At 36.6% G+C, this 22,330-nt stretch overlaps 1 protein-coding gene across 1 annotated transcript; it reads left to right on the top strand.

Annotated features, from left to right (window-relative positions):
* Positions 1 to 539: 539 nt before the first annotated feature.
* On the top strand, positions 540 to 20,301 carry LOC101744517 (eukaryotic translation initiation factor 3 subunit A). The gene is made up of 23 exons (XM_004928885.4): positions 540 to 780; positions 1,272 to 1,500; positions 2,880 to 3,054; positions 3,185 to 3,373; positions 4,141 to 4,245; positions 4,512 to 4,720; positions 5,206 to 5,372; positions 6,139 to 6,276; positions 7,618 to 7,822; positions 8,629 to 8,728; positions 9,242 to 9,471; positions 10,854 to 11,046; positions 11,776 to 11,880; positions 12,957 to 13,086; positions 14,010 to 14,212; positions 14,783 to 14,934; positions 15,255 to 15,466; positions 16,130 to 16,334; positions 17,076 to 17,177; positions 17,550 to 17,628; positions 18,644 to 18,735; positions 18,877 to 19,106; positions 19,644 to 20,301. Exons 1-23 carry the CDS (start codon positions 732 to 734, stop codon positions 19,685 to 19,687), a joined length of 3,543 nt encoding a protein of 1,180 aa, XP_004928942.1. The 5' UTR covers positions 540 to 731; the 3' UTR covers positions 19,688 to 20,301.
* Positions 20,302 to 22,330: the final 2,029 nt, after the last annotated feature.

The raw sequence follows: 22,330 nt of genomic DNA, 5'->3' as shown, positions 1-22,330 counted from the left end.
AAACTACTTTTTTAGGAGGGATGGATTTCTGGTGGCATTAAGGCATTTCTGTCCGAGCGTTACCAAGGTCCTTATGCCTGCTCCTAGTGCTAAAGCGTAGGCGTCTATTTACATAATTAATGGACAGGATGCATCCATAAGGACGTCTCAAAGGCGTCGACGGTAACTGGCTCCTGCATGAATCTAAGTGAGCGGCGGCACGATGAAGCAATTTTCATGATTCATCTAACAGGAACTAAAGTTCTCTATGGAGCATGACTTTAAGGTAATATTGTATGGTTGATTTCTTAAATATGTGCCTGTTATAATTTTTAATTGTGTTTACAATAGATTAAATTAATTGAGCATAAAATTATGAATTTTTTATATTTACTTTCTATCCGAAACAGAAAACAAAACAAATGCATATTAAATTTTTAATTTAACCAAAATTCATTGGTTGATCTGAATTAAAATCCAAACTTTCTTTGCCAAAAATCTATTCTACAATGAATTTGAATTTGATTTCAGATTCCTACCCTATTCCTGACAGCTAATCTGTATCCTGTTACTTGGCTTAAGGGTCTTTGTTTCCAAGCCAGTAAAATTTATAAAAAAAAATGTATCCTGTTCCACCATTTTGTTTTACATGTCGCGTGTGAGGCCGGTGCTGGAGGAATTCGGTTTTCTCTCCTAAACCGACATAAAATCGACGAAATTGTGTTAATGAAGTAGAAAGTGATATAAAGAAAATGGCGCGATACGGTCAAAGACCGGAAAATGCCCTTAAACGGGCCAATGGTTAGTATTATGTTTGATCATCCACGTTGCGTTTCTATGATTAGCAAAAAAAACATTTCGATGGATTCACCACCTATGGTTATCACAAGAGAAACATCTATTGATATCAAATAATGCTATAAAAAATATTTTTCTAAAGTAAAAAGTTTTTAAATTTCATTTAATAAATAAACATAACCAAAAACATTTAAGAGTCGTCGTGTCAAGCTTATCTTTACGTAATTGACGAAACAATAATTAGTTAATATAAACCTAAAATCCAAATCCAATATAACGTTCAATCTTAGAGTAGATCATGATTATAATTATCTCCTATGCTGAAATTACGAAAACAATCCATATGTTTTGATGATCTCACTCATATGATCCAAATTTCAGTATACACCGCCGTTCTTTCCATATCGTTTCCTGTGCAAAATATTGTAAAAAATTTAGATCAATTGTTATTGACAAAATTAAGACACATTTCAATGTAACAATGCTATTTTCAGAGTTCATGGATTTGGACAAACCAGCAAGGGCCCTAGACACCTTACAGGAAGTTTTCCGTAACAAAAAATGGGCCTACAACTGGTCCGAATCTGTCCTAGAACCAATCATGTTCAAATACTTGGAACTTTGCGTTGATCTACGTAAATCTCATGTTGCAAAGGAAGGTCTGTTCCAGTACAGAAACATGTTCCAATCAGTTAACGTTGGGTCTTTGGAGCAGGTTATAAGGTAATTATTAAAATCAGTCTTGTCTACCTATTGCAAGGTATACCATGGTTCCCAAAAACTCTCAGACACAGCCCACTGAGTTTCTCGCCGGATCTTCTCAGTGGGTCGCGTTTCCGATCCGGTGGTAGATTCTGCGAAGCACGACTCTTGCTAGGGTTCGTGTTAGCAACATCGTCAGGTTTGAGCCCCGTGAGCTCACCTACTAAAGTTAGGGTTACGCTGAAATAGCCGCTAGGGCTATCAGCTTAGGTAGGAAAAAAAAAAAAAAAAGAAAAAAAAAGGGTTCCCAAACATTTCACTGCAGTGCAATGCAGATGCCTATCTTCAAACATAAAATTGAAGCCTAAAGCATTAAGCTTACTGAAACTTACCAAAAATGCTGTTAATAATTAATACTTAGATACAGTTGAATGAGATGCAAAAATTGGTGCACACTTGTTCAATCACGTAATGATCATTGGTTTACATAAAACTGGGTATTGGAATATGAATTGAATATCCCTAGCAAAAAAAATATATGAAAGTTGTTAATTAAATATAAGCAATCCACTATTTTAAACTTTGTGATAAACAAAAATTGAAAAGTAAAAAAAAAATGATACCATTTATGTCTAACACATAACTAGACTAACACTAATAACAAATAAATTTTAACAGATCTGCATTGATTTATAAAGTTCATTCAATCACTTTTTTGTCAAATATGCTCAACTTTTGTTTTCTTTTTGTTAATACTTTGTGGCCCAAGACCCACCTGGTGTTAAGTAATCACTGAAGCTGATGCACATCAACAAAGCAAATGCTGAAACCCACTATGACTTCTAATTCTCAGGCTCAGAAGCTGCCATACCATGAGTATATGTTTCAATGGCTGATGTCTGCCTAGATTACCACAATCTCATCTTGTCCTGTACTGTTTACAACAGTAAAACACGACTGGGGCTTTTGAGAGAACTGGCAGCAGTGTTCATGTCGTACAAGAATACAAGAATTAACTGTTATTTGTGTATAAAATTAACTCATAGAAGTGGTTCCTCTTCACTATCGTGTACATTGCGGTTGCAAAGTAATAATGTTTAACTGTTTAAAGGATTGAACAGTTGTTATACATTAAAAATGAGATTTTGATGATTCATCACAAGGTAGATAGGATGAAATGTGACCCTGTTCGTAAATTGATTCAATAAAAATAAAATTGATTCTTGTAATCTTAGGGCATGAGGTGGACAGAAAGCAACATTGACTTTGTGGTATCTATGAACTCTAAAACCGCTTGTTACTGTAAGCTAATAAATCCAAATATAGCAAAACTAATTACTTTACACTCACAATTTCTAACTATAATAAAGAAATGTGCCTGTAACTGTAACATTTCACAGAGGCTATCTCCGTATGGCAGAGGAACGCACAGAAACAGCCAGGGCTTTATCGACGCAGGCCGTCATAGACACTGATGATCTGGATAACCTTGCAACCCCGGAGAGCATACTCCTGAGTGCAGTGTCAGGTGAAGATGCCCAGGACCGATCTGACAGAACAATACTCACACCATGGGTGAGCTATCATCACCAGAAATTCTACTATAACAATGCATTTGGAATTTATCAACTTATGGAGTTTGCATTTAGTTATTAAAATTATTTATAAATTTAAATATAATAATGAAACCAATTTTTTAACACAGGTGAAATTCCTTTGGGAATCCTACTGCCAATGCCTGGAGCTCCTTCGTACGAATGCTCATGTGGAAACCTTGTATCATGATATTGCTCGCATGGCCTTCCAATTTTGTTTAAAGTACTCGCGAAAAACAGAATTCAGAAAGCTTTGTGATAAACTAAGGAAACATCTTGAAGATATTTGCAAACCTACAGTAAGTGTAATAAAACTCAATTTTTCTATTTATCAACTGATGGTAGGGCATAGGTGTCAGATTGTATAAGTAGGTACCACATAGATTGTCTGTAATGAAGCAGTTATAATACATACAATAAATACAATTGAGATTATATCATTTGTGACATCCATTTCCTTTCATAAAAAAGGGCAACTAGTGATTTGATCCCAAATTGATTAAGATGCTCTGAACAAGATGTAAAGATACATTCTTATCACATGCTACACTGTGATTAGAGACCTTTATTGGATAACACTGTACTGGGACAATTGAAAACATGAATAGATGAAGGGGTTAAGTACAATTTTAAAGATTTTTGAGTTTCTATATTGAATGAAGGTGTTATGTGCCGATATATTAGCCCTTAAAACTCCAGGTTTAAAGGCTATTTTTAGAAATTGCATGTGATGAAGAAGCTATATATGAAGCAAAAGTATAAGTAACAAAAAGTCTGTTGCTCGTTTTCTCAAAATTAACAAATTGTATTATATCCCCTTCGTCCACTCATGTCTTCAATTATGTATCATATACCAGACAATTAATCTACTGGTGCTGGGTTGTTTTATGGGCTAGCAGGGGTCTACCATTACCTGTTTCTGTCACAGAGCAGTTATGTATTCTGGTGTAAAGAGTGACATACTATACAATTGTTGTAATTCTAAATGGCTGGTTTATGTTTGTAGTATTTCTATAAACAAAATGTATTTATTCTGTTCTGAAATATAGTCTGTATTATTTTGTAGGTGCAAACTGGTAACGTTAGCATTTCAAAACCAGAAACTCAACAGCTGAACCTCGAAACAAGATTGTTCCAGCTCGACTGTGCAATTCAAATGGAGTTATGGCAGGTTTGTTAAAAAAATTATATTTCATCTTTATTTTGTAATACGTATTTAAATAAATTTAATTATTTTTTATGTGCACTAAAATCTTTCAATAAATAAGTAATCAATAAAGTAATAGAATATATACAAAAAAGGGACTATTTGAATATGAACAATGAATTTCATTACAATAATAAAATAATTTAAAATTGCATTAATACAAACACGGCCAATACCTTTGGAAGTTAAATTGAAATTTCTTTTAGAAACATGTTTTATTTTTTTAACAGGAAGCCTATAAAGCCATTGAAGACATCCACAACCTAATGAACATGTCTAAAAAAACTCCAGTCGCCAAAACTATGGCCAACTACTATGGGAAACTGGCACTTGTTTTCTGGAAAGCTGGCCACTGCCTATTCCATGCTGCAGCCTTGCTGAAACTCTTCCAGCTATACAGGGAGATGAAGAAGAACATCACCCAAGAGGAACTGCAGAAGTAAGAATACTGTTCAATAATCATCATACTATATACTTATATACTGGCAATGAGCAAGTGGCTAACCTTTAACATCTGCTTCCCGCTGACTAATTATGGATTCAATTCATATAAAAAAAAATTATTACTTAGATGGGTGGACGAGCTCACAGCCCACCTGGTGCTAAGTGGTTACTGGAGCCCATAGACATCTACAACGTAAATGCGCCACCCACCTTGAGATATAAGTTCTAAGGTCTCAGTATAGATAACAGCTGTCCCACCCTTCAAACCGAAACGCATTACTGCTTCACGGCAGAAATAGGCAGGGCGGTGGTATCTACCTGTGCAAACTCAAGAAATCCTACCACCAGTACAAATATATGTATAGACACAAAAAACCATGTTATTTGATCAGTTAAGCCTGCAAACACTCACATGGACTACTTATAGCTGTATTACAAGTGCTACGCAAAAAAAATAGTAAAAAAAAAGTTACTTTGTAGGATGGCGTGTCAAGTACTGGTAGCGGTGCTGTCTGTGCCACTGCCATCTCTACACCCTGAGCTCGATCGCTTTGTCGAGACGGATAAGAGCCCTGTTGAGAAGGCCCAACGTTTGGCTGTACTGCTCGGTCTTGCTCAACCACCGACCAGGGCAAGTCTTTTGAAAGGTATCTATTTTAAAAGAACTAGTACTAATTATTTGAATATAATAATGACTTTAAATTATCTAGTAAGAAGGAAAAGGAATTTCTCAACATGTATTACAATATTTTATGAAAATTACACTAGTAATTACTTACTGGCCTTTGAGTTTGGTAACTCATTCTGCTTTGTGTAATACCTTTGCAACTGGAGCTCTAGCATAAAAATATTTATTTATTAGTCCATATTTTTGTAATTATTCAAAACTAGAAATAAATGCAGATTTGGAAATATAAATTTTGCTATGTCTGTATGTTTCACTACAGCCTATTAATTATTTAATTTTGAATACTCAGCACTTCCTGGCGATTAACACATTCATATAAATTTAATAAAATACTAGTTAATAACCAAGCCTTGCTCGATATTTTTTTTGATAAATTGTGTTTTTTAGAAATTATATTTAAATACGAATTACATATTGATAAAATGATGAAATATAAATCATATTTTTCGATCTCACCGACAGAATAATAATAAAATATGAACTGGTTATTTAAAGAAAAAATCAAAATTATCGAAAACACAAAAAAACAACAAATTCAAATTCTGAAAATAAATCGTATCTAGATCGATTTATCGCCCCTGAAATCCCCTGTATACAAAATTTTATGGAAATCGTTGGAGTCCTTTCTGATTTTCAGATTATATATAAATTTATATACAAGAATTGCTCGATTAAATATATAAGATGCAAATGTAACTAAAGTATAAAATTATGTTTATTCTTAGATATCGTCCGCCTTAACGTCGTGTCGCTGGCATCGCCTCAACTTCAACAGCTTTATTCTTGGCTTGAAGTGGAATTCGACCCTCTGACCATCTGCCTTAATGTCAAGGGTGTTATCAAATCTTTGCAGGATGAGCCAAGTGAGTACATTGTTTAACCCACACTGATAACTCATTACATTACGCTTAGCTTACTGTCCAACTGACATTAGACTAAAGGCTGGGTAGATGTTAGAAACAGACAATCTTATCTACCTACCTTCTTTTTAATCCGTTTTACTATACACACAGTATTCACTGTTTTTGTTGAACACTGAAGATGCATTATTTTTTACTAAACCTAATAGTGAAATGTGCTATGTGGTTAGTCCTGAACTAAGACCATACATACATATATACAGGTGTATTAAAGTACCTTACCTCTATTAAAGGAAAAATATTAAATATTAAATGATTGGTGAAACAGGTCTTGTTATTAAAAGTATAAGCAATAAAAAATAAAATAAAAGTATAAGAACAAGCAAATAAAATGTGTGTGCGATAAAAACTTTTTATTTTCTATAGCTACATAAATCAAAATTGGACACCTTTAAATAACATTTGGATTTTTTTATAACAAAGACAAGCTTAATATTAATTTTATGTAAACTGTGTGTACTCAAAAAGTGGAAGTCACATTTGAAACTATTCACTTCATTGGAAAAGTTAATGGAGACTTCTTCAAACAAAATATAGATAAATTAGTAATCAAAGATTTTAGGATTATTGTGCCTCTGAAATAAATCCCATTTGTAACCCTTAATGGTTATGCGATGGTAGGCCTCAGAGGTAGATCATATTGTAAGCTTGACGCGACAGAATATACGACACATGTATAGCCTGTGTTAATGTATGCTTGCACATGTTATAATTTACGAGTGAGACGTCGTAACAGCCATAACCCATAGTTTGTAACTATTGCTAATTGTAGATTTGACCCATCTTTTGAAACAACTATACATTCTCTAAAGTGCCAAAAGTTGTTGGTTTCAATGTTCAACTCGACAATATCCTTCGTGAATATACATTCATTTACAAATTAAAAATATTTCTGTGCAAAAGCACAATATTAATAATAATCCCTAATGAAAATCCATCTGTTGGAGCATATCCCATGACGTGAATAAAGATGAAATTAAATTCAATTTAAATGTAAATCAAATATTAAAGACTTATTACAAATGGTTATCATGTGTAATATAATATTTCATTAAAATGTTTTGTTTCTGTTCTCATAAAAACATTTTAATTATGATTCACACAAACAAATATATAATTATGGATATGTATAATACTCTAAAGGCTAGGGATACACATTAAAAATAGCCAGAGTCTTATTAATGTGACCCACTTTAACTCGAGTAATAAATACCTGACTGTATACCAAATAACCGAATCATTGTGTACCTATACAATTATTTTATTTGAATATTGATTTAACAGATTCATCGCTCGCTCAGTACACCAATGCCTTGACGGACGTGGCCCTGGTGAGGCTGATCCGTCAGGTGGCCCAGTGCTACGCGTGCGTGCAGTTCTCCCGGCTGCTGGAGCTGGCGGCCACCGACGACCTGTTCCATCTGGAGCGCTTGCTCGTCGACTGCGTGCGCCACAACGACATGCAGATACGCATCGATCACGCCAACAAGTACGTTGCGAACTTCGTATAAAACTAAAGCATAGACACAGTTTTTTATTGTTATTGCATAGATGGGTGGACGATCTCACAGTCTACCTGGTGTTAAGTGGTTACTGGAGCCCACAGACATCTACAACATAAATGCCGCCACCCACCTTGAGATATGAGTTCTAAGGTCTCAGTATAGTTACAACAGCTGCCCTATCTTTAAAACAATGGTGGTAACTATCCGTGCGAACTCAGAAGAGGTCCTACCACCAATAATTACGCAAATTTTGCTGTGACTATTACTAAAACTGTGCTATTCATCATTCATCTAATTTATTGCCCATAAATTAAGAATAATTTTGAAATTTTATCAGTATCCCTAAACATAGACAACCTTTTTTTTTTCAAATAAATTTAAGTAATTTTTATTTATTGTAACGAAAGCTATTATAATAAATTTACGATACGTCTATCTCGCGTACCATAAGTAGATATGAAAGAGCTTTTCTGTCAGCTTTCATTATAGTAATAACTACTTCCATTTCATTTTTCACTTAAACTTAGATAAATAAGTGGTACCTATTTAAAAGAGTTTGGAAAAACCTCCCCATTTTAATTCAATGTTTTTGCCACGTTTCATCCAAATCTAATCCAGATCCACAATTCTCTCTGAGTGCTATAACATCTCATTTGCTAAAGGGACTTTTTTATTATTTATTAGAGCCATACACCCCTATTAGGTTGTCGGCTAAAGGGGACTCAAAATGTACTGTTGGCAGGGTAATTGTTCAGTTTAATTCTTAATTACTATTTCTGTTTACAATCAGGTGCGTGCACTTTGGCGTAGAAGCGGGCGGCGGCGAGTGGTGCTCGGCCGCGGACGAAGCCTGCGGCGGGGCCATCCTGCAAGCCACCCCGGCGGAACAGGTACGCGCATTATGAATAATGGACTTGTAGTGTTATAACATTTACAATTGAACTTATTTCGATGGGCTGTGACATGGTGTACCTATTAGTTTGGACGAGTTAAATGACGTACTGATGATATAGTTTTTACTAAGATTTTAAGACTTTAAAACATACATTAACTATGTTATTAATCATCTGATGTGGTTTATTCAAATCAGTATAATATTTCTATGAATCCTATTTTACTATTTTAGTTATGTATGACTACTAAAATGGTAAATTTAATATTTCAAATGTGATAAAATATTTTAAATTTTTTAATATATTTAGTGTTTTCCACAAGAACGATTCTCAACAATCATGAAAAAGCCTTGTAAAATTATCTTTTTACCAAATAAAATTTTTTCTCCCAATTATTTTCCCTACTATACATTTCGATGATAAAATACATTAAAACAAATAGATACGAATTCTCCAATATATGCACGCGTACTTAAAAAATTAAAAATCCCTTGACGTGTCTATAATCAGGTCCGCGAGCAGCTGGTCCGCGCGGCGGAGGTGCTGTCCCGCGTGGTGGGCGCGCTGTACCCGCAGCGGCGCGGCGCCGAGCGGGAGCGCGCCCGCGCCGCCATGGTGCAGTACTACCACGAGAACAAGCAGGCCGAGCACCACCGCGTGCTGCAGCGCCACAAGATCATCGAAGAACGGAAGGAGTACATCGAGCGACTCAACACCGTGCGCGAGGAGGAGGAACTCAGGTAAACATTATAATTTTTTTGCTTAGATGGGTGGACGAGCTCACAGCCCACCTGGTGTTAAGTGGTTACTGGAGCCCATAGACATCTACAACGTAAACGCGCCACCCACTTTGAGATATAAGTTTTAAGGTCTCAATATAGTTACAAAGGCTTCAAACCAAAACGCAATACTGCTTCAAGACAGAAATAGGCTGGGTTGTGGTACCTACCCGCACACACTCACTACAATCTGTCCTACAACCAGACCACGTCCGTACTAGGACAGAGCGACTACACAGCCCTAATTCACTATACACTAGTATGATACTAAAGGACTGCCTCCTGCTTAAATCTGTTATGTATATTCAATTCTTAAGAAGTCATTGTAATTTTTGTGCCTCTGAAATAAATCCCATTTGTAACCCTAAATGGTTATATGATGGTAGGCCTCAGAGGTAGATCGTATTGTAGCTAGACGCGACAGAATATACGACACGTGTATAGCCTGTGTTAATGTATGCTTGCACATTTTTTTTCATTTGATGTATCGGCTTTCAATTCCGCTATTATATTTCATGTGTTTTATTGAATTAATTTAGCTAAATTACACAACTACAAAAAAAATTTCGTTCTTTGTCCAAACGTTTATACTAGATTTTTCCAGTTAATTATTCACAAAAACGAAAACAAAAGTTTGCTTTTGTGATAGTTATAGTAATAATACTCATTTTTCAACTTTTTTATAAATTTTTTATTAATTTTAATACTTTAAAAAAAAAACGCGCTATCAAAGTGGGGTGTTTACGTTCACACAGTGCCACTAGATGGCACTCGAGTCATAAACAACGGTCAGGTGTTTTGTACAAGCCCAGAAAAACTTAAAATGTCACGAAAGTGTAAATACGATGCTGATGCATTTTGTTTCATATGTGGTCAATTTATTAAAGTTCAAAAGCAAACTGTTTCATGCCATGTATTATTTTTTCGTCTAATTACGATCTAAAATATCGAAATTTTAAGTTTTGCCATCAAAGTCAAAATTGGTGTTGACCCGTGTTATAGATAGGTTAGAAAAATAAAACAGGTCCACTAAAAGCTTTCAGAGCTATGACGATCGTTAATTAATATTAGAAATAGGACTAAGCAAAGGTGGTAAGTAGGACCTCTTGTGAGTCCGCGCGGGTAGGTACCACCACCACCCCGCCTATTTCTGTCGTGAAGCAGTAATGCGTTTCGGCTTGAAGGGTGGGGCAGCCGTTGTAACTATACTTGAGACCTTAGAACTTATATCTCAAAGTGAGTGGCGCATTTACGTCGTAGATGTCTATGGGCTCGTCCACCCGCATAAGCAATAAAAAAATAATAATAACCGGAACAACTAACGAAATGATTTGACGTATCAGGCGTCAAGAGGAGCAGCTCCGCGCGGCCGCCATCGCCGAGGCCCGCCGCTTGGAGCAGGAGCGTGAGGAGCGCGAGAAGAAGCGCCACGCGTCGGAGCTGGCCGCCATGAGGGAGCGACACCTCAAGGAACGCATGGCGCACATCTCTCAGACCGCGCACGGACAAAAGATGCTCGGAAAACTCAATGAGGAGGTTCGTCTTGTTTACTGTTCTCATTTGCTGCATTAAAGAACATAAGATAATTAAAGGAAATAATCGATAATTATATCTTAATCTTAATTACAATAGATCTCTTTCTAATTAATTTAATTAAAAAAATCTAATATTAAAAAAAAAAAACATGCCCGCTGATTTTCTTGCCAGTTCTTCTCAGGACGCAGGCTAGTTTTTGTGAATTGGCGGTAGTTCTTTTTGACGTTCAACAAGTATGTACTTTCATTTATGTTGAATAAAAAAAATTATTTTTTTTTGATTGATTATATGTAATTCAAAAACTATTTTTCTGAAATTATAAAAAGTCCGGTATCCATTTTTCACGTCAAGCCAAACGCTAACTACACGACACATGATGTCGCATGTGATTAATGTATTAGTGATTCGTCTAGGGTTAACTTACACATTTTGATACCCAACAATGTTACATGAATGTTTAATTAAGTTTCATAGTTTGTGTTAGAATTTAGAAAAATAGAAACATAATTGATTTCCTATGCTTGCCAGACTCGTTTTTGTCGCAGTTCTAATAAAAATGATTTTTCGCATCCTGAGTATTCTTACAACCAGCTAATCCTATTTAGTCTAATATTGGACATTCGTTTTGTCCATTTCCTTTAACACAACATAAGAGTATTCAACAAGGTCAACAAACCTAAATAAAAAAAAAACTTAATATAAAATACATTATTTCACTATTGAATGCAGGATCTTAAGAAAATGGATGCTGAAGCTATTGCTCAGCGGGAAGCTGAAGAACTGATGAAGGAACGTCGCGAGCTTCAGGCTAGACTGAAGTCACAGGAGAAAAAGGTACTGTCAACATTAAAATATCCAGAAATTCAATCTATACATATAAATAAAATTAGAGTGTCTGTTTGTAGTATTGAAATAACCGCTTTTTACTACATGCATATGAATATATATACGGTACATACACCAAAATAACATTTTTTACAATCTTTGTCTGTCTGTCTGTTGTTTGTTCCGGCTAATCTCTGGAACGGCTGAACCGATTTTGATGAGACTTTCACTAATAGGTAGCTGATGATATAAAGAGTAACTTGGGCAACTTTTTGGAGTTTACTCCTTTAGAATCGATTTACATATATAGGCCCGGGGTATGAAAATTATGGGGACCAAAATCGTACTAGCATGTCACACGAAATGCGTTATGCGCCTGATTGGCTCCTGATTGCGTGATGCGTGCGCGCGCCAATCAGGAGCCAACGCGCGGCCGCGTTATCGCAGGTGACGCCGGGCTGCTGCGCCGGCAGTCCGCCACAAAGCCTCGTACTGATCGCGCGTTTCTCTCATTATTGTATTTTCATATATTTGTTAGTCGTTTGTTTTGTGTCTCGTTAATTTGTTAATAATCTGTAGTGTATCGTGTTTTCGTAATATAGAACTATTTCTCGTATTGTTTCGTTTAATTTTTTATATCCAGTAAACTCCAGTCGTGCGTCGGAGCGGACACACACACTTTTTTTTTTTAGACTAGCTTCGCCCCGCGGCCTCACCCGCAGTTATTGTCCTACCGCACGTAACATGGCGGGCTTCGCCTATATCAATAATAAAATTTAATGTTTCCGAAGCGAAGCGAGGGCGGGTCGCTAGTAAATAATAATTGACACGCACTTACCACAAAATGGCTGACACATCCTGTCTTACTTATTTTACATCAACAATTGGTTCAGTGTTAAAATATTGCAACCTTTTTGAAATTCACCACCAACTGGTATGACATGAAATGCTAAGTAAAAGTGTAAACGCTACCAACACGAAGTTAAAATCTTAACATTAATATGTAATATATCTGTGTCTTCCTAACCGAAACTAGTAACACTTTATTTCATAAACGAATTTTCATCAATATAAATAACAAACAGGTGGATTACTTTGAGCGTGCCAAGCGATTGGAAGAAATACCACTTCTGCAGAAGAGCCTGGAAGAGAAACAGGTTCAAGACAAGGCATTCTGGGAGCAACAGGAAAAAGAACGCATCGAACAACTCATAGGTAAGCAAAAAATGCGAAACACTAACACTAAACAAACTCTAGTTGAATTATTTTGTCCGTGCAATTTGGGACATAAATAATCGGAGCGGTGAAGCGAGTATTTCGCTGTCTCTTCCACTCACGGGCCTTATGGACGAGCATAGTGATGCGCATTATTGTTGTCGATAAGCTTTATCGATAGTGTATTAATTTTGTCATTTTAGTGATAAAAATGAAAAAAAATATCACTAATCTTGATAATAATAATAATAAACTTACACTACATATCGCCGCAGCAAGTTAACGAGAACGGCAGAAATTAACACTTTGTAACTTTTCGGGTTCTATTTTCATTTCAGTGAAAAATTTTAAAACATTGTTGATAACAACACATGCTTGTGCTGGTATATTTTTGCCGACAGGCAAAATATTGTTTTGAATAAATTCTGCCGTTTTGGTACAAAACAAAGAAGTAACCATTATGTCACTAAAGAAATTCAGAGAGTGAATGCACAAAAACACATTTCTCTTCGACATGTTATGTACTATAATTTGCAGGTCGGTGCAAATGACTCATAACATAACAATGTCTCACCACCTTTCGTATACCACCCCGCCGCCGTGTACCTGCCTTCGATGACTCATTTGTTTTTATCGATAATAGCGTAGGGCCCGCGCCATGTGGTCACCACCCTAGCCGGGCTATGACTTATAACCCAAACTGCGCCGACAAAATAGTTCTACTATAGTATTTAAAAACAAATTGAATCCAGCAGAATTGAGTTTTGCAATCCAGTGCTTCGAATAGGCGAAGGAAAAGCTGCGACTATGTAATATGTAATTGTAAAATGTAAAAGTAATGTAATTGTGACTACACGTCGCTGCACGTCTCACTGGATGTGACATATTGTCTTGCCACTAATTATACAATTTCCTTGCCTCAGAGGCTCGCGCCTTAGACGTGGCCACGTCGGAGCGCATGTCCCGCATGGCGGTCCACCGCGACGAATTCATGGCGCGACTTCGCTCGGAACGTGGGGCCGCCTACGCTCAAAAGGTAGCCGCTTTCAACGAGAAACTTCAAGCCGAGAAGGAAAAGAGATTAGCTGAGAGACGCGCTCAGCGAATCGAGAAGAGAAGACATGAGGTAAAAGATTGATATGATTATAACCTACAGCCGATCTTTGGAAAATTTCAATAGACGTTGCATTAGATTGTCAGACAGTTGGTTTTTAAATGAGTACAACTCTTATATGTTCCAACAACACCATTGTTCCCGATAATGAAGACTAGACATGCACATAAAAATTTAATATGTTACCATTAAAGCAAAACTAATAAATTTCTGATATGAAGCCGTCAATGCAAAAGTGGCCTAAGCTTACCATAGTTAGTATGAAGATAATGAGGTTCGAATTATCCTTTACAATACTAATAATATAATAGGCAAAAAATACGCACTAAAATGATGTTTACAAAGGAATCTGTTATCTATGGATGAAACTAGGGATAGGCAGATTTTGCATCAAAATTTATTATATTTTAAATAAATTGCAATACGTAAGCACAAACTATTGCGCTGACTGCCTCATATATGAATGATATCCAAAGTTACGAATGTACTAGTATTCAATCTTTTCAACGTTCCGTTAGCTAAATAATTTAAACTTGTAATGTAACAAGAATATTAAAAAGAAAACTAAATTTATTATTGCAGTGGATAACAGAGAAGCGTCGCGCTGAGGAACGTGCGGCTGAGGAAGCTCGACGCATCAAGGAAGAGGAAGAAAAGAGAGAAAGGGAAGAACGAGAGAGGAAACAGCAAGAAGAAATGGAAGCGTTGAGAGAGAAAAAAGAGAAAGAACACAAGTTTGTTATTTACATAAATTTGTACAATTAGTTTCTAGCTAAAAATTAGGTTTTTTTTTATTACTTAGATGGCTGGACGAGCTCACAGCCCACCTGGTGTTAAATGGTTACTGGAGCCTATAGACATCTACAAAGGCGCCACCCACCTTGGGATATAAGTTCTAAGGTCTCAGTATAGTTACAACGGCTGCCCCCATTCTTCAAACCGAAACGCATTACTGCTTCACGGCAGAAATAGGCGGGATGGTGGTACCTACCCGTGCGGACTCATGAAGTCCTACCACCAGTAATGAAATTGTAATGATTGTTTTATTCTATAGAGAGATGTTGGCACGCGCCGAGGCCAAGGCCCGCGCCAAGGAAGCCGAGATACAACGGAAACTGGAGGGACAACGCGCCGCCGTCCCCCCGCCCGCCACCTCCTCCAGCTGGAGACGAGGACAACCTGCCCCTACCGAACGAGACGACGCCTGGAGGGGCAAGGAAGCACCTGATGCTGGGGAAAAGAAGTCCTCTGATCAATGGAGAACCAGTACGTTAAATTAATGTATTGTATTCATGCACAAGCAGCATAGGCAGCGGCTTGGCTCTGCCCCTGGCGTTGCTGAAGTCCATGGGCGACGGTAACCACTCACCATCAGGTGGGCCGTATGCTCGTCTGACAACAAGGGCAATTAAAAAAAAGACAAGCAAAACACACTTATTGTAAAAACTGATTATTTTGATAATGATAAAGTACAATGTAGAATAGAGTGGAGATTATGGTCATTGTTCTAAAAGACACTTAATTCTTGTAACTGGCAACTGGTCTGTTATTCGGACTTAAAAAATATATTTAACAATTGAAATCAGACAAAAAACTGGTGTCTTTTTTTGATATAACGAAATACAGGAGTCCCATTTCCTGAAAAGAAAAAAAAAACTAATATTTTTGTTTTTGCTCTGCAATCACTGTAAGTAATTAAAGATACAATAATGTCATCAGTTACTTTTATTGGACACGAATATTATATTATGCTTTTTTATGGCCCTTGTAGGTAGACGAGAATATGGCCCATCTGATAGTTAGTGATTATTGTCGCTCATGGACATAAGCAATGCCAGTGGCAGAGCCAAGTCGCTGGCTAACGTGCTACCGTTATATTATGATCATATGGAAGCAGTCTCATGGATTAAATGATTTTTTTATTTTTAGGTCGTGTCCGTGAACCCGTACGTGACGAGCGAGCTCGCAGTCCGGAACGACGCCGCGAAGATCGTCCACCCCCCAGGGATGAGCGGCCGTCTCTTAGGGACGAGCGTCCGCCTCCCAGGGACGAAAGACCACCGCCCAGGGACGAAAGACCACCGCCCAGGGACGATCGTCCACCACCCAGGGATGATTGGGCTAGGGAAGACAAGTATGTTTTATCTCATAACTTTTTTTATATAACTTTATATACTAGACAGTATAAAGTCCACCTTTATGCCATAGACATTCTCTGACAATCTACCTTAAAGGGGTGCAGAGATGAAACTTGGTAGGTATAGTGTGATAGTGATATTACTTAAACATATGTGTATATACATACATAATATTTATAGATAAAAATACTCGTACTTAAATAAATACATATACATAAATATATACATATAAAAATGTATATAAATAAATATCATCAATCAGATGACTGCTAACTCTCTGAGAAACAGCTCTCGAACCCTCGTCTTAAACGCTTCATGTATACTTTTCTGTCTAACAAAACTTTATTGAAACAGGATCCTGATCCTCCACAAAATTACAATTGTTTCCCACAAAGTTACAATTTTCGTTACAGTTTCTTTATAATAGATATCCATTCCACATACTATATTCACCACTTCATCTATCAATTTTATGGCCAAACTTGAACTTGCTGAAATGAACATTGTGAAGTAACAGTAAATTCTATATACTGTGTTATCCTAGTAATATTACCAGCCATCATATTATGTTTTTCAATAATCTTTTGATTGTCAAATGAAAGAAAGAACAGAAGCTTGCAGTTCAGTAAAAATAAAGCAATTGTGACTTTCTAAATCCTATCTATCATATTTGTTGCACTTAAACTACGGTAACTATAACTTGAAAAAATCAGTAAATAAACAAAATTATATTGCAGACGTGAAGAACGTCCACGGGAAGATCGTTCCAGGGAAGACAGACCTGCACCGAGAGATGATGGTGCCTGGAGATCAGCTAACCGAGAACCGGACAGAGACAGGTATCAATTTAAGTTAACTTCTAGAAAGATAAAAGACAGTCATGTCACACGTAAAACACTAAAATTTCACAAGATACTGTAACCAAGATAGGAACTTCAGATTAAATAATTTTTAATCGGCCGTTTGATTGCTACATTACAAATAAATACGATGGAATAATATAAACAGTACTAGCTACGATTTTGATACGTCACGATACATAAGTACGTCAGATAAAGATATAACTAAATTTATAGAGAATGCTTTGTAGTAACTATAATGAATTTCAAATCTGCAGTTTCAACATACCCATTCGCAAGTGATTAACTATTTTTCTTAGAAATTTAGCTGTGACTTTCGTAATGATCAAGTTTATGACGTTTACGTTCTAGACCTCGCTATGGCGGCCGATCCAGTGGACCCGAGACCAGCTGGCGTCGCGGACCTGCCGAGCCACGACCAGCGCCTACCGTGAGTACAACGCAGCAGCTCACTCGTACCAACTACTATTAAACACTAATTCATACTAAGTTACATATGGCTGTCCACAACAGCGCAATCAGAATACAGGTTTGAAGAAATTTGGCCCGAAGCAAATCTGATATCGTTAAACGAGCAATTCTTGTATACAAATATACTAGCTGATCCGGTAGACTTCGTAGTGCCTCAATCGATAAATAAAAGTCCTAAACCTTTGTATAAAATAAATTTAAAACAAACAAAAGGAATCCGTCCGACGGGGATCACATCAAACGGAAAACATAATTGTTATTTTTATTTAATTCCGAGCATTTTCTTAATTATCTACCTTTTAAACCTTCTCTGGACTTCTACAAATAATTCAAGACCAAAATTAGCCAAATCGGTCCAGCCGTTCTCGAGTTTTAGCGAGACTAACGAACAGCAATTCATTTATATATATATAGATAGATAATCTGAATCTCGGAAACGACTCCAACAATTTTCATAAAATTTAGTATACATGGAATTTCGGGAGCGATAAATCGATCTAGCTACGATTTATTTTCAGAAAATGTTGTTTTATTCGTGTTTTCAATAATCAACTTTATTGATAATTTTGATTTTTTCTTTAAATAACCAGCTCATATTTTTTTATTATTCTGTCAGTAAGATCGAACAATGTTATTCATATTTTATCAATATGTAATTCGTATTTAAATATAATTCCTAAAAAAAAATTTATAAAAAAAACCCGACTAAAGCTCGGTCATCTGCTAGTAATATCTTAAATGGAACACGATTCTCAATTGCAGTACTAAACATATGACTCGACGTTAGACGCCGACATATTCAATGCGTGGTCATAATGCATATCGTTGTTGCAAATTTTTATGTGACATTTTGGGCCAAAATGATGTTTTCATATATTATGAAAGTTATTTTGAATACCTTCGAGTATGCTCAGCAACCCGAGATTTTCAAATCGAGCAATTGAAGGAATATATATATTTTTTGTGTGTTACAGGAACGCTCTGGAACCTGGCGTTCTAAGGACGCACCACCGCGCGACGATCGGTTCAGAGAGAGAGACAGATATCCACCCCGCAGAGATGAACGGTATGGATCTAAATTTAAACAAATTGAAACTAAACAATAAAATTACCTTGGTATACAAATTTCATAACTTTAATTATTTTTTTATCCTAAGCATGTTTGTATCTATATTACAATCTACATTAGTTAATTTCTTTGTTATAGTGATGGACCTAGGCGTGACGACAGAGACGGTCCCAGACGCGATGATAGAGACGGTCCGAGACGCGATGACAGGGACGCTCCCAGACGCGATGACAGAGATGGTCCCAGACGTGACGATAGGGATGGTCCCAGGCGTGACGATAGGGATGGTCCCAGGCGCGACGACAGAGACGGACCTCGACGTGACGATCGTGATCGTCGCCCTCCGCCCCCTCGTCGCGATGAAAAACGTAAGTATTTACATAAAAAATAACTTATAAATTTTTAATCATGCAAATATGTGTCATATGATATATCTAAGTCACATACATATAATGCGACAACATGCATAATCACATACAATAATAATATAATAACATACATATTATTATATTTTTTTTAAATAAACATAATATAAATATGAATTAACTGCCAATATTTTTATTTATTGCATAGATGGGTGGACGAGCTCACAGCCCACCTGGTGTTAAGTAGTTACTGGAGCCCATAGACATCTACAACATGAATTTAGAACTATAATAAATTCATATAGGTAACTCTATTCAAATTAATATTATAAACAATGTTATGTAAGATTGAATTATTTATCTTCATTGAATGACAGATGAGTGAACTTGTTTCAAAAAAATCTTTTGAACACTAAAGACATTTACATACATTTAAAAAAAAAATACTTAATCATACACATTTAAATATTATACAAAAATAAAACCAGAAATTCTATTTATACGTGTTTTGTTAATATAAATCCTTTTCTTTGTCTGCAGCTCGCGATCCTGAAAGCAGCGGTTGGCAAGAAGTGCGGCGTTGATTTTCTTCTTCATTTAATTAATACACACAATGAAATTGCATCTCATTACGTGTACGAGCCAGATGCAAACGCAGAAAAGTCCCATTGAACGCAAACTTAACCTCATATCGAATGATTAGCTCACACAGTCTCAGTATTGTGAAAACGAAGCATACTTTATAAAATCTAGAATCCAGGCATTTGATTATAAGCAAAACCGAATCAGTAGTGAACAGAGTGTGTTACAATAAAAGTGTTGCCATGTTATAAAAACCGTCTTGTGTGTACACAGTAATGTAAATTAAATTAATGCGTCGTAATTATCTTACTTTGTTTTTCTTTTGTATTCAATAAATATTTTATTCTTTAACGGTACAAGGGGTCATATATATATATACTTGCTTATTTCGGAAAGGCATATTGTGTTCGTCCGTCTATGTATATAATATCTATTGGGATATTTCCATAGCCGTTTTTTTTTCTTTTTTGAATAAACGCCCTGCCTGTATACTTTTTTTTTTCATAAATTGTCACAAAACTGAGTTATCGCAATTCGTATTGTTTTCTACGTAACTAATAATGCCTTTTGTATGCTTTATTTAGTGTCATTAACATTCAATAAACTATGGTATGTATCGAAAGTGTATTATTTCACGAAATACATGTATGTATAGAGTGTAAACTGCCCCCAATCGGCTTTAAACTATTTTAATCTTTTAAATATTTAGGAATTCGAATACAGCATTCGGTTGGACAGACGACCATAGATAATACACTTAATATTTAAGACTGGCTGCCATAGATAATAATACACTTAATATTTGACTGGCGAGTCTCCGATTTGGTCATTTATCTTGTCACAAACTGCAATATAAAATTTGTGATGACACGGTCACAAAACAGCCCATTGAGTTTCTCGCCGGATCTTCTCAGTGGGTCGCGTTTCCGATCCGGTGGTAGATTCTGCGAAGCACTGCTCTTGCTAGGGCCAGTGTTAGCAACACTCCGGCTTGAGCTCCGTGAGCTCACCTACATGTTAGGGCGAAGCTGAAATAGCCTCTCAAGGCTATCAGCATAGGTAGGAAAAAAGTCACAAAACAACCCCTGCTATCTGTAATATTTTTGCGGGTTTGATTTTATGCTACGCTGCTCATCCTCCGTCATGGAAGACTTAAGTATAAAAAAAATATTGAGCCAACTACTGAGTCATGTTCTACCTACTGGGTTAGTATTTTTATTTAAACATAAAATATGCATGTACAAGTCTACATTTTCATTATAATGAAAGTAATAAAAACCGTTAATATATTTCAAACCAAACACCAAAAATCTACGGTAGCTTTACGTTTTACGACGGCTCTACACGTTGCCCCAACGTAGGCCCCAACGCCACGCGACCAACGTGTGGATCTAGAAAATAGCATTGGCCCCAACGTTGGAACGATCGTTGGTAGTTGGCCGTCGAGTGTAGGTTTTATCAAAGGAATCTGTGCCAGCGTTCGCGATGCATCCATATGTTGGGGCTTTGCTTAGTCTTGTTGCAACACGCGTCGAGTGTACATGCCGCGATGTCATCCACCATCATTGACGTGGCTTTTTCTTTTTTTTCAATAACAAATATAATTTATACGTACTCAGTACTGCAAAAGCGCTTAGAGCAATTTCAATTTCGGTATCGCGCATCTTCATGTTGGCTCTAATGGAAAGGATCTAGTATAACCGCCAACGTGTGGACACTTGACCAATTTAACCGCTTAACGTTGGTAGCAATGCTGGGGCCAACGTTTGGTGCCGGTGTTACACCGGTCACTCACATGCGCACGAATACGCAAACCCGCAAGTGTGGGACGACATTTGCAAATGATTATGCAAAGTTTTCGCTGCATTCGTGGTTTTCCAAGCTGTGTCGGTTTTTTAACAGACATCAAAGCGCGCGAACCGCGAACCTTCGCGTAGCCTCCCACACATTCGTTTGCCCAGTTGCGCCGACGATTGCGAAGGTAACGGACGTATCGCCATTTTCATAATTCGTGACATCTACTGTGTAGCGTATCTTCGTGAAAAGAAATCCCATAAAAACAGCATGGCTGTTAATGATGTCTGGGAAAGAATTCAAGACTCTTTTTCTTTTCAATGTTCTATTGACGAATTAAAAAGGAGGAGAAATTCGTGAGACATTCGTAAACAAGTGTAGGAGGAAGCGCAAACGGGTTCGCAAATTGAGTATGCGAACCCATTTGCACAGCCGCTAGGTTTGCGAATGAATGTTTGACGGCCCTTCACATGCGCGCAAATATTCGTACATTGTACGCGCATGTCAGTGGCCGTCATTAAGATTAGATTGAAAACTTTTGGTGAGACACAATTTGATTTGCCAGTTTAATTTGTCGATATCTTCGTTATAACTCTTAGGTATTTGGTGCCCCATTTGTTATTTAGTTTGTTTTTGTTTGTTTGTTTTTGCAGTACTAATAACAGCAGAAAATCATATTATTATGCAGGTCAAGCTCAAGGTTGTTATGTGTTGTTTTTCAACTTGCATTTCTTTTTGGACCAGCGATGATTTGCACTTTTTTTTAGCATAGTGGTGCTGCTTTCGTATATATGGGCGCAAACGCCCACTGTTGGCAATAATTAACATAATCATATATAGTTTAGTTTATT

The sequence above is a fragment of the Bombyx mori genome, chromosome 16 (genome assembly GCF_030269925.1).
Source record: "Bombyx mori chromosome 16, ASM3026992v2".
NCBI classification, from domain to species: Eukaryota; Metazoa; Arthropoda; class Insecta; order Lepidoptera; family Bombycidae; genus Bombyx; species Bombyx mori.
Note: the sequence above shows the minus strand (reverse complement) of the source record. Positions and strands in the feature narration are given on the sequence as shown.